The 12,306-nt window shown below is 36.0% G+C and overlaps 1 protein-coding gene and 4 non-coding genes across 7 annotated transcripts; 4 read left to right on the forward strand and 1 right to left on the reverse strand.

The window, feature by feature from the left end:
• Positions 1–275: 275 nt before the first annotated feature.
• On the reverse strand, positions 276–7,483 carry kin-2 (cAMP-dependent protein kinase regulatory subunit; the record flags this gene model as incomplete). 3 transcript variants are annotated; one of them, NM_001392782.1, is made up of 8 exons in its annotated part: positions 276–1,496; positions 1,860–2,063; positions 2,130–2,244; positions 2,289–2,402; positions 2,449–2,562; positions 2,627–2,833; positions 7,221–7,303; positions 7,363–7,467. In NM_001392782.1, the coding sequence occupies 8 exons, from the start codon at positions 7,451–7,453 to the stop codon at positions 1,324–1,326; spliced, it is 1,101 nt and encodes a 366-aa protein (NP_001379808.1). The 3 variants fall into 3 exon arrangements, with proteins under 3 accessions (NP_001379808.1, NP_001024842.1, NP_001076771.1); NM_001083302.4 differs by having other exon boundaries at positions 1,324–1,496; positions 7,363–7,483; NM_001029671.6 differs by lacking the exons at positions 7,221–7,303; positions 7,363–7,467 and adding an exon at positions 3,813–3,912.
• R07E4.8 lies at positions 3,163–3,297 on the forward strand. Its single transcript, NR_071200.1, has one exon. It is a non-coding gene; the product is annotated as an Unclassified non-coding RNA R07E4.8 (non-coding RNA).
• Positions 3,425–3,540, forward strand: R07E4.9. Its single transcript, NR_071201.1, has one exon. It is a non-coding gene; the product is annotated as an Unclassified non-coding RNA R07E4.9 (non-coding RNA).
• Positions 6,302–6,440, forward strand: R07E4.7. The gene has a single exon (NR_071202.1). It is a non-coding gene; the product is annotated as an Unclassified non-coding RNA R07E4.7 (non-coding RNA).
• A 3,951-nt stretch (positions 7,484–11,434) lies between the features above and the next one.
• F22F4.8 lies at positions 11,435–11,553 on the forward strand. The gene has a single exon (NR_071203.1). It is a non-coding gene; the product is annotated as an Unclassified non-coding RNA F22F4.8 (non-coding RNA).
• Positions 11,554–12,306: the final 753 nt, after the last annotated feature.

Below are 12,306 nucleotides of genomic sequence, written 5' to 3' on the forward strand. Positions count from 1 at the left end.
GTATCACAATGAAGCACTTCAATTTTTTAAAATTTCCAGTCGAAATTGTGGTATGCCACCAACATTTTCAAACATGTAACCTCTTGAGTAATGTTTCCTTTAATTTCTGAAAAATATATGTAAACTAATTTTGAATAAAATCCTTGGTCACACCTTTTTAGTAGAAAGTTGGGATTTTCAAGTTTCACGTTACTGCAAAAATGTTGCTCTATTCCAATTTATTTTTGTTCAACATATTATATCAGCCAACTATATATTTTCATAATTCAAATAACACCAACTTCCAAATTTTATTAGTCCAATAAACCTCTAAGATTACATTATAGATAGTTTATAACATACTGTTTTTTGTGTGTGTGTGCGCGGGGGAAACCGACAAAAAGTTTGGATAACAGAAATCTAGTGGAAAATGTGGTGGAGAAATGAAAAAAAAGAGACAAGAAAACATTGAGATGGCGACATGACAGCGGATTTCCAATGAATGTGAAAAATATATAAAAATGAAAAAAAAAAGAAGTTGGATGTTGAGGGAAGGGGGTGTAGATAAGAGACTTCGCAATGCTGGATAAGGGTGACGGAGTTCAGAATTCAGAAGTGGAACGAAATAAGAAAAAAATGTGTGCTGGGTAGGGGGGGGGGGGGACGATTGTTGTGGATGCGCATTTCTTATTTCTCATAAAATTATATGTTACATATTATTAAAGACAAGATTTGGCATTCACTGCTTAATGTTAATTAATGAAGAATGGTGTTCGTTTCTTCTTTGAGTTAACCTATAGGAATTGAAGGAAATGGTTGGTAAAGATTGAGCTGTAAAGCTACTGAAAATGTTGAAATTTTAGGGTGGAATAGAAAACATGCAAAACTGTTTTTTTTGTTACACAGGGAATAAAAACTAAAACTATTCTAGTTGAACATTTTTTTAGCTTTTTCACGAGGAGTTTCAAATAGTTTTCTGCAAACTTCTGACTAGGATTTTGGGCTGGTTAAAACAATGAATGTTGTTTTGGCTATGAGTTAGAAATTTAGACATTTAGAATTTAATTTGACATCGACTGACTAGAAATGAAGATAGGGAACGAATTGATTGGGGGGGGGGAGCTTGAAGATGTCACGGTTGGTGAGAGAAGAAGGTTACAGGTCTAGACAGTATGCAGAATAATAGAAAATCCAAAAAAATACAGGAAAAAATACAATACTAAAAAAAAACTAAGGAAGAATTTTTGGGATACTTTCAAAAAATAGTTACGAGTACTTTGGCGAAAAGGTGGAAAAGAAGATACGGTGATGAGGAAGATGCGGGGCAAACGGATTGTAATCCGATTAGGTCATCAGTTTGACGTATGAGTTGTAGTTTGAAACGTCTCTCTTCAGGATCTCACGAACTGGTCCCATGACACGTTCGAAGCGGTTACGATCCAGCTTGATGCACTTGAGATGGGTTTTGGCAACAACGGTGGCGGCACGTGGGCGGTCGAGAAGAAGAGCGATTTCTCCTGAAATTGTGACATTGAAATAAAGCTTTCATTCAGGCGTCGACAAGGGTCGCGACCCACGCCTACTGATTAGTGCGGTTCAAAAATCAAAACGTGTCGGGCTCTGGTGCAAACACCAGGGTTTTGATTTAACACCAAAATGCAAAGCGACGTCATTCCCTGAAACCGCGCCTGCATTTCATGAAAAGCCTACATTGATATATGAAGTGTCACAAAAATCTTGTCTAGAGTTATATTTCAATAAAAAAAATGTTTGCATTTATTGAATCACCCGCATATTGCCAAATACAATTAGTTTTTTGATCTTTCCATGTTTGTTCATTTTTTTTCCAATTTTTCTCTTTTTTTCTGATTATTGCTCACCGAAATAGTCCGACATTCCAAGATGTCCGACAACGTCGAATGGTGCGTCGTCGCTTCTCTTCTGCAACACATTGGCTTCTCCCTCGAGAATGATGAAGAATTCGTCTCCGGGTTGTCCTTGCTCGACGACATGAGTTCCTGGCTCGAAGTCGCATCTCTCAAGAGCATCAGCCACGTTAGCGCGCTCCCACTGGTCGAGATCGGCTGAAAGATGATTGATGAGTCTCGGCTTAAGTTCATTTTTCTTCTCTGGTTCTTCAATTTACTTACCCAAGATTTGAACCTTGGAGAGGAACTCGTCATACATCTTTCTCTTCTTTGTTACTGATCCCATCAAGATACGACGGTAGGTGAGACGGTCGATGGCCCACAATTTCACGTCGGTCTGGAAGAAAATATATAAAATGAATTTGAGTGGCATTTTGCCACCTTGGCAATGACGGTTGCAGCACGTGGAGTTCCATAGATCAAAGCAAGTTCTCCAAATGATCCACCCTCGTTGATGGTGAGAACGTACTCGTGATTGACGTAGACATCAACGGTCTTAAATATGAAAGTACGGATAAGCTCTTAGAGAGAAGCAACTCACTCCCTTATCAATAACATAGAAGTTATCTCCTTCTTCTCCCTGTTCGATGATGGTCTCTCCAGCAGACTTCTCAACTGGGAACATGGCATCGTACATGGTTTTTTGCTCATCCTCCTAAAAACCAAAAAATTGAATAAAAATTTAATGTTATTAGAAATTTTTTTGGGAATTTATTCACCTCCAAATGAGCAAAGAGCAAGTTCTTCCTCATGGCTGACTCAAGCGACCTTCTTGTAGCATCATCCTTTGGAATCACAACCTTCTTGTACTCGGTATCGTCCTCCTTGATTGGTTCGGCAGAGATTCCGGTTCTGCGTCCACCTGATCTCTTTGGTGGCTCCACAATGATGTCGTCATCATCAGCAGCGTCCGGATTTCCTCCTTCCTGAAATGTTAAGATTTGATAAGGAAAGTTTGAAAATAAAAGATGTGCAAAATAACAAACCATTTTGGAATTTTCCTGTTTCAGTTAGTTCAGCGACGGAAAAAATGAATGAAAAATCAAAATATAAAATGACCAGAACCAGTTCAGTCAATTACTGACCCTCTGCTATTTTTTTTTTGTTTCGACAAAACGTTAACCTTGAGGTTGGAAATTGTAAATCGGGAATCGTATTAAGTGGGCCACCAGGTAATGTAAATTATGTTACGCCGCAAACTTACTTGTTTCTGTTTAGCAACAGGGCAACCGTCTCCGCCTGTCTATTTGCGCAATAAAAACAACACAGCAGAAAGTAAATACACCCACTCGCTCACTCACCCGGTACATGTTCAACTCCATTTTTAAGGTGTGAACCACTGAATTGAAAATGGATTGGAAGAATTTTTCAATGGAAAGAAGCAAGAAGAAAAACGCAAGGAAATATGAAGTGCGGTGCACACTGAGCCAATCTATCGCCGAGCGAGCTGCCGCGCCGTCTAATGTGCTTCAAATGCGTACTCGTAGCTCTCGCAAGTCTCTTCGTCCTACAATTTTGCTAGTGCTCCATCAAGGTTCCAGCGCTTCCCCTTTTTTCATTTCATTCCACGCCGCTCATCATTCATCCGTCGTGACTGAGATTCGATCATACTAGCAGACACCTGGTTACTTTTGTTTCTGTTGTGCAAAACAATTTCTTATTTTTGAGGTCTCCCTTTATTTTTGTTTTTTTTTATTTCTAGAAGTTTGCAGAATCCGTTTAAAATTGCCTAAAAAGATCAGGTTTTGAACAGTTCAAATTTCTAACTTGATTTTTTCAAGAAATTTTATTAAATGTGATGTTTGAAAACATAGAAGCCATTCTAATCAGAGAATTAATTCGAACTACGCATGAAATCCAAAAATCCATAAGAAAAAAGTGATTATCCTCTCAAAAAACTATCACCTTAGGCTTTGGAGTCTTTGCGTTTTTTGTGGCGCCCACAGATTGCGAGTTTCGTCGGTTGCTCAATTGCTGCCCCATCACATTCCTTGGTGGTGATACTCTGACAATATTGATTAATAACTTGGTTAAAAGAATAAGAAAAAGTCTATGTAGGTGAAAAAAGAGGAATGTAACGGCAATTTTCTAAGAAGCAGATGTTTTGGAATAAAACATATCCATGGAAACCAGAGTTGTGGTGAGCAGTCAAATAAATATTTGAAAAAACAAACACTATGACTATTGTAAATGAAGGAACACGTCAGGAGGCAAATAAGGCAATTGTGTGTGCGTCGAACTTTCAACTACAACAACTATGACAAAACATTGAGTAGTATGTTGTAGTTGGAGGTAGAATGAGAAGGCTAAAAACAAGACGAAAATCAAAATCGGACCGGGTTTCCACATGAGACCTAATTGAAGGCGTGTGAATGTTTTTCTTGCTGTGGTAGCGCAAAATGAACGAAACAGAAAGAGGGAGAGGAAAGGACGGAAGAGGAAAAAGTAAGAATGTCAATATCTGAAAGAGCTTTGCCAGTTGTATTTAGTAGGTGGAGGGCACAACGACTTCATGCATTTTTGTCTCAAGCAACCGGCAATTTACTATAGCAGCCGCAACATTTAGACAGAAAATAAATAGTCTCGAATTGTTCCTCTATTCTTACTCATGTTGTTTTATGAAACAACAAAAAAAAATTCAATTTCAGTATTTCTAAGAGTAACTATTTAATTTCTGATTTGTCGCATCGAAGTTAATTTACGATGAGTGTATTGTGCTCACAGAGAGTATTATGCACACATTGAGAAATATCCAATAAATGACAAATTCCCTATCTTAAAAATCTGCCACGTTATTCTTAGAATTCATAAAAGTTTCTGTGGTACAGAAAATAAAAATCAGCTGATTTTATAGAAAATGACACAATGATAACGTTCGAGGCATTTTTTACGTGGAGAAAAACAAAGAGAATGGTATGACTAATATTTCAATTCGTTTGAAAAAAAAACCCATTTTACTAGTTTTCGAACATATTCAATAAAACCTCGTAAAAAACGAGCTATTTATTCGAATAGTTTTTCTCTCAAAAATCAATAAAGTCATTTAGCATCAGAAAAGCGTGACTCTTTTCATTCTCTCCATTTAACTTGGCATCGTTCTCTATCTCTGAGGCGGTCATAAAAACACTCGGCCGGATAGAAGCTGCCTTCGGGGCAAATTTTATTCGATTATTGAATTTGACAGACAAATATAACGAAAACGAGGCGGAGAGAAGATAGAAAATATCGGAGTATGCACTTCCTAGTTTTTCGAAAATAAAAGTTGTAAAACTTTAAAAATGAAAAAAAAATTGTGTATCAGCATTTGCCAAAAAATTTTCATAAACGAGTGTTTAAAATAAACTATTTTTCTGGGGAAGCGGTTGGAAAGAAGAGAGAACATAAAAGATCGATAAACGTCCGAACAGTATGCAAAAGAAATATGTTGAGAGACGCAGGAAATGGAAGGTACGCACACTTTATGGTCCTTTAGTGAATGGCATTGGCAAATTTAGTATGTTAAATTTCAAAACTTAGTTTTCCATTTCAAAATTAATATTTCTATTTACAATTTCAAAAAAAAATACAAACGTTCAAATTTTTCAATAGAAATTTAAACACACTTTTTTAATGACCACATTCCAAAAAACCGCCCCAATTCGATTTTGATAAGCTGTGTCTAAAACTGAAACACATGTGTACAAAAAAAGACATAAAAATTGGAGTGTGAAAAGTGGACTCGAGTGTTTTAGTTTTATTGTGTTTTTTTGAATGTTCCCAAATTGAAATTCTAGAGCTCCGAACTTTTTGTGTTGTTTTTCATCATATATATATATATATATATATAATCGTTTCGAGAACCTTTTCAGAATGTTGCAAGTAACGATGACGTCATAAAAAGTTTGTAATACCTTATATTTCCTGGATTATGACTAATGTTGTTTTTTGTTTGAAGCGTTTAAAATTTGTGACAGAAAAAAAAGCAAAATGTTTTGGAATTTTAAAAATTAGGTGTCAGAGAAAAAAAAAGGTTAAATCTAGAATTTCACATCTTCAAAGAACGTGACAATGATGTTTGGTTCGTCGTCACTGTTACTGTTTCCTCTTCCCTTTCTTTCACCTGACCTCCTAAAGATTTATGACTAGTCTTTTGACTTTTGTTATTTTTGTGAAAATACTACCTACTTCAATTATTTTCGAAACAAAAATTCCAGACACAAAATGCGAGGGTGTTGAAAAAACAACGGAGAACAAAAAGCATGGAGCATTAAGGAGCGGCAGAAGGAGAAGAAAAATGCGATCGTCCGAAGAGCAACGAAGAGCAAGAGAAATCTGCCCCGAGGCCTTCTTCATTCTTCGTCACTTTCTCTCCGCTTCACAAACCGGACCCGAAAAAAAGGGAAAAGAGCTCGGCAGCTGAGCCAATGGCTGCGGGCGCTCGATGCTCGATGGACAGCTCTGGAGGGCTCATTGGGACTCGTCTCAAAGGGCCCATTCTCTCAATTCTCTTCGTTTTCGTTACGCCTTATCCGCTCTCTTTCATCCTTTCGTTTTCCCAGCTAACTAGTGCCTCTTTTTCTTCTTCCTCTTCTTCTTTTTCTTCTCTTTCTCCAGAGGACCCCGACGGAAAAACGACATACACAAGGCTTGCTTTCTATGAAAAAAAGAAGCAACACAAGACGAAAAAAAAAACGAAGTGAAGCTTCATTTTCATTGATTCGAGCCATAAACGCGGAGGAATGACGAAAAAGACACAGGAAGATGTTTGACCTAATTTGCATTTTCCAGTTTTTTCTCAAGCTTTTTTTTGCAGTGCATCTCATTAAAAACAAGATCGAAACAAAAAATCATGACGCTTGGCTCCCACAAAACCGGATAAAATATTCAAATATTTGAAGCGAGTCAAACGAGATTTTCGATGCCTCAAAAACTTGGTACTATGAATGAGAATAAAATAACAAATTTCACTGATCTAGAACAATGATATAATTATAAAGCTATGTGAATTTCAAATTTGAAAGTCTGAAACCGAGTTTCATGGTTCAGAAAACACGAACAATTAAATAAAAATCCTGAAGAATTGTAAAACCCCCATCACAAATTGTACTCAAAACGTTATAATACGCTTATGCAACACTACGTTTTCCGATAAGAAGAACCGTTTCAAAACGCAACAATTAACTTTTTTGGCGTACCACGTCAATACTCTTTCAGTGTCAGCAAATTTGAATACTTTTTCTGGTCATAATTTCGAACTGGTTCTGTCATTCTTCTCACTTTTATGTTGAAAATATTTTTTTTTTCAATTTCTAAATTCTCTGCAACTCAACTAACCTGTGCTCGTTGTTCGTTGAGTTTTTCAAAATGATCCTTCAAGAAGAGAACCGGGTTGTCGGGTTTGTGTATGCACAGAACAACTGGAAAAATCGTATTCTTACTTTCGTGTTATTATTTTGCTAGATTTTCAAAAACTCACCAATTGCTTCTTTGACAAGCTGCTGAATGTTGTGTCGTTGCACATAGGCCTGGCATTGTGCCAACTGATCCTCTTCGTTTCCACCCGACATAAAAACAATGTCACCTGAATAATTGTTCATAATTTTCAGTCATTTCTTGTTTTAAACAAACAAAAGAGACAAAAATGCGAGAAAAATAGCAGAAAACACACGTTTGAAATGAGATGAAAACTTGGTGGGGAAGGTAACAGACTTTTGACGGGGGATGCCGCGGAAAAGAGCGAGATGAGCGGTTACCGAATGAATGCTGATACACCCGCCAGTGTACAACATTTTGGAAAATCTTGGCACACAGCCTTCCCAGTAGATCAAAGCAGAATTGAGCAGCAAAAAAAGGAAGAAAAAGTGGAGAAGAAGGAAAAAACAGAGAGGAGGAGCAAGAAAAGAAAATTGATACCCAAACTTGGTTGAGCGAGAGAACGAGAAAAGAGAGAAAAGAAAAAGAGAAAAAGAGAAAAATCAGATAATTGATTTGTTGAAATTTGAAGACAAGTTCAGTTCATCACTTTGATCACACAGATGGTCGGAAAGTAAATATGATGATTGATGGTGATAATTAGCAGAATGAAAAACGTCGTCGCGCAAGTACTGAGACCGGAAACTATAATTTAAAGATAAAGGGAATTTCCTCTTTTGATAGGAGATCAACGGTTACAATATGTCGCGGAAACGGACGAATTTGATTTGAGATTTTTTTGTTTAATTCATATAGAGTTACAAGCAGCTACAAATGTATAGAAATAATTTTGATGTATACGGTTTTGAATTGTTTGCATGTATAGACTCGAAATGTACTCAAATGAACTTCTCAAAAAATAAATAAGCTATTCCGTTCGAGGGGGCGTTTAAAATTTGGGAAACACTTTTCTGCGTTGCAAATTAACTGCATTAAAGTATCATTTGTATTGCATATTTTTATAATTTATCTCACGTTTTTTTGTTAATAAGGGTGCATTTAAAGTTGATAGGTTACCAAACATAATTGAAATTCAGTACTTATCGGCTTTTAACACACTTGAATCAACTAAATAATGTGAACCAAACAATCAATAAAAATGATAATTCCATTAAAAAATATATATATAATTTTCATTCTCTGCAACTTGGAAACTTTAGCAAAACTGGTGAATCTATCAATTGTTGGTCTTTTTTGAATTTCGAATGCTAATTCGAGCCCATTTTAAGTACAAGCAAAAAACAGCAATTATTTGTTGTTCAAACCCTATTTTTTAGAAAATGCATTTAATACCTACGAATGCTAACTTTTCTCTCGCCTCTTCCCCCTCCCTATGCGGTTTCTAGGCGGGTTTGTAAACCTTTTTGCATGCGAGAGAAACAAGTGATGATAATAAACTAAACTAAACGTTCAGAAATCAATATCACAATGTGAAAATGTGAAAATGACCTATCGATGAAATCGAGGGTGTCTTCATGTTATCGCCCAATTACAACGGGGCATTTCCCCTCGGACTCTTGCTCTACACCACCCGTGGCCTTTGGTCTTTGGCATATGACGTAAATTGAAATAGGAACAGGGAGAACTGAACAATATTTTTTATCCTATTGCATGCTGGTAATCAAGTTAGCATACCAGCCGACTCTCAGCTTATCTTTAATCCATATAGGCTAATCTGTCGGATTTTTGGTACAAAAATGTAAAAGTTTTGTTGGATAAAAAGCAACGTTTCTATATTATACGGAACGCATCAAACGGGACAAAAAACTGAGAAATCGCGAAAAAGCAAAGCAAAAAGGAGAAGGAGCCCTATGAATCATGGAAGAAGCGTGAGGAGACAGAGGCAGGGACAACGACAACGACGACGCCCGGGGAAATTGTTTTTTTTTTTCGGCGTCTTCTTCGTGGAGCGCCCACCCGTTTTTTAGGTCTCAGGAGACCCTCTGCCTGTGACAGAAAAGAGGAATGTTTGAATTAGGTAGTTTTATAAGAAACCGCCCAGCGCCCATAAATTCTTTCTTTTAATCACTTCTCAATCAAAAACTCTCAATGTCAAAATCGTTATAAAAATTATTTTTCTAATCAATCTTCTAATTTCCAAATTACTATAATAAATTTTGTTTGATTTTATGATGGATACGTCTTGGAAAAAAGTATTGTGAAGATAAATACAACCCGCATGACATTATTACAGAAAAAAAACGTATAGTGTGTTGTGAATGTGAGTCATGTTGTTGTATTGATACAACTTTACAACAAAAACTGTTATTCAGAAATATAATTTTTTTCGGGCTTTTATTTTTGGAAAAATCAAGAAGTCTTGCAAAAATACATTTTTTAAATGATATATCTCACAAAAACATTTTTAGGTGGAGTACAGACAGTGGGGAGATAAAAAATGAAACAATTTAAAATCAATAACGCTAAAATGACTAAATATCATAATAAAATATATTTAAAAATAAACCTTTGCAAGTTTTTTTCGAGTCAAAAAGCAGTGGAATCTTTTGCCCCACTTTTAATTATTATAATAATATCTTTTAAAAATCTCAGTGATTTCTTCGTAATATATAGTTTTAATGTTTTTGCCATAATTAAAACGGTACTTGTGTATTATTTCCCCTCATTGTTTTGAACCACTTTGTATCAAAATGAATGAATAAACAGAAGTGTAATTAATTTTAAAAATGAGAGGAAATAATTTCAAAATTTTTAGAAAGGTTGTATTTTACATTTGAATACAAAAACAAACAGTCTAATATAGAATATTACGTGAGCACAGAGAACATGGATCATAATTAGCAACGATTTCACTTGACAACTTGTACCCCGAGACTGCTACATATTTAAAAATGATCGTATTATCTATGTAGACCGAACAAAAACAACGCAGAAAAAAAAACGGAAATCGATTCGAATTCACACTGCAGACTTTGCGACAGACTTTATGCGTGCGGGGTCTCGAGTAACCCTCTTCATCTCTCTGCGGGTTTCTGACGTTGCCCAAAAAATTTTGCATATTTTATGAACTGCTGCTGGCTTGCATTGCCACTGGCTACACCTACATGTTAGATTGAACAAAAAATGTGACGGTTTGCAGAACTATATGGTATGTATTGCGGGAAGAAAATGAGTGCCAGAGTGTCAGAATAAAGCAAGAATAAGGAAATGGAAGGAAATGGATTGTTGAGAAAATAGGGCTCCACGTTCCCACAGTGCGTGCGTCACAACTTTTATATTTTTTATTCGGTTTCTTCGTTTCATGACACAGTTAAGTATTTGGAATACCTAGAAAACTTTGACTAAACTGACTGAACCCGGAAAACCGACCTGTTTGCTTGCTGCTCACATTTTGAAGCGTACAAAGTACGCAATAATAAAACAAATAGATCGATCGAGGAAATTTAAAACTGAATGATTGTCTTGAAAATGGAGAAACGGAAAAATAAGGAGGATTGATATACACATCGAAATTGCTGCTATTTTGTGTCCTTTAGAAGAAATGGGAGCCTGTCAGGCGTTATTGCTCCTAGTTAGAGAAATATTGGCAGCGATTTTCGCCGAGGCACACTACCAACAACAACATGAAATGTAGCCCTCTCCCCGCATACGGTTTCTCCTTTTTTTTTCGTTCGAACACAGCTCAAATTACGATACCAATAAATCGTTATGAGATAATGCGAATTTTTGTGTTGATAGGGTGGATAGAGTAGAAGATCAGGTTTGGAAATGAAATTGCAAGACCATTAAACAACTTTCATCTCATTCTCTATTTTTTATGATTATGTGGTCTTGGAAAATGAACGAATTTAACCAGATGACCCGTCGACGCCTAAACTTTATTGCGCTGCAAAGTAATTGGTGAATTTTCTAATGCGATATGACGACGTCATGAGTTAAATTATTACATGACATAAACTAACATTATAATGGTAACCGGAAACTACAATCGATCAAATGTGAGCTCTGTTAAAAACAAACAGTGAGAGCCTAGTATGTCCAGAAGGCAAAAAGCGAAGAAGAATAAAAAACCGAAGACGACGAAATTGAAGGAAAAGAAGAGAAAAAAAATACTACTGCTAGCAGCTCATCGTTTAGGGAGCGACTAGTTTTGGGCTGGAAAAGGAATTGAAAACGAAGCTCTCTTTTCTCTTTTCCTTCTTTTCCTCCTTCTTCTTTTTTCTTCTCCGTCTTCTTCCGCTTTGCCTATTCTGCTGCTCCTCGCCTGCTCATTTTGCATGATGTAAGCAAATCGAAGATGTGAGCGCCTCCTAGCAGTTTTGCTACTATTTCTTTCCCCGGAGCACGTCAAAGACACTCTTTTTCAGTCACTTTGAGAAAATTGTAAAATGCGCAAGAATGAAAGCTTTACTTAAAGTTTTTCACAGTCTGGAATTAAACTGAAAATTTTTAAAAATGCACTATTTTGAAAAAATTGAATTTTCGAAATAAAATTTATCTACTTGTCAGCAAACTTGTTTCAAAATATCTATCGCTACGAAATTTTATTTTTATATTAAAAGTGCAGTACAACAAGTGGGGGAATTAAAAACCATTTATATTGTGTTAAAATGAGCCAATATCATCTTTAACTGTTGAAAAATTTTTAGAAATTGTTTTTCTTTCGAGTCAATAAGCGGTGATAACTTTTTGCGTCTCAAGATTGCGTCTCTTTTCGAGAAATCAGAAACACCATCGCATATCCGAACCTCTACAATGTTGAAAATATAATAATTCCGACAAACAGATTATAGTTAAGCGTTTTTTTTTTTCGGGAGTTCTACGGTAATATTTTGGCAATTTGGCACTGTCTATTAACACTTCTGGAATTTTATAGATTTTGAAACTATAGTAAAACTAAAAAATTTGATTGAAAAAAAACGTGTTCAAAAAAACTTCACCGAGAAAAAAGACTAAAAAGTCGTATTTCTCTCTCTTCAGATTTCTC

Source organism: Caenorhabditis elegans, chromosome X, assembly GCF_000002985.6.
Source record: "Caenorhabditis elegans chromosome X".
Lineage (NCBI taxonomy): Eukaryota > Metazoa > Nematoda > Chromadorea > Rhabditida > Rhabditidae > Caenorhabditis > Caenorhabditis elegans.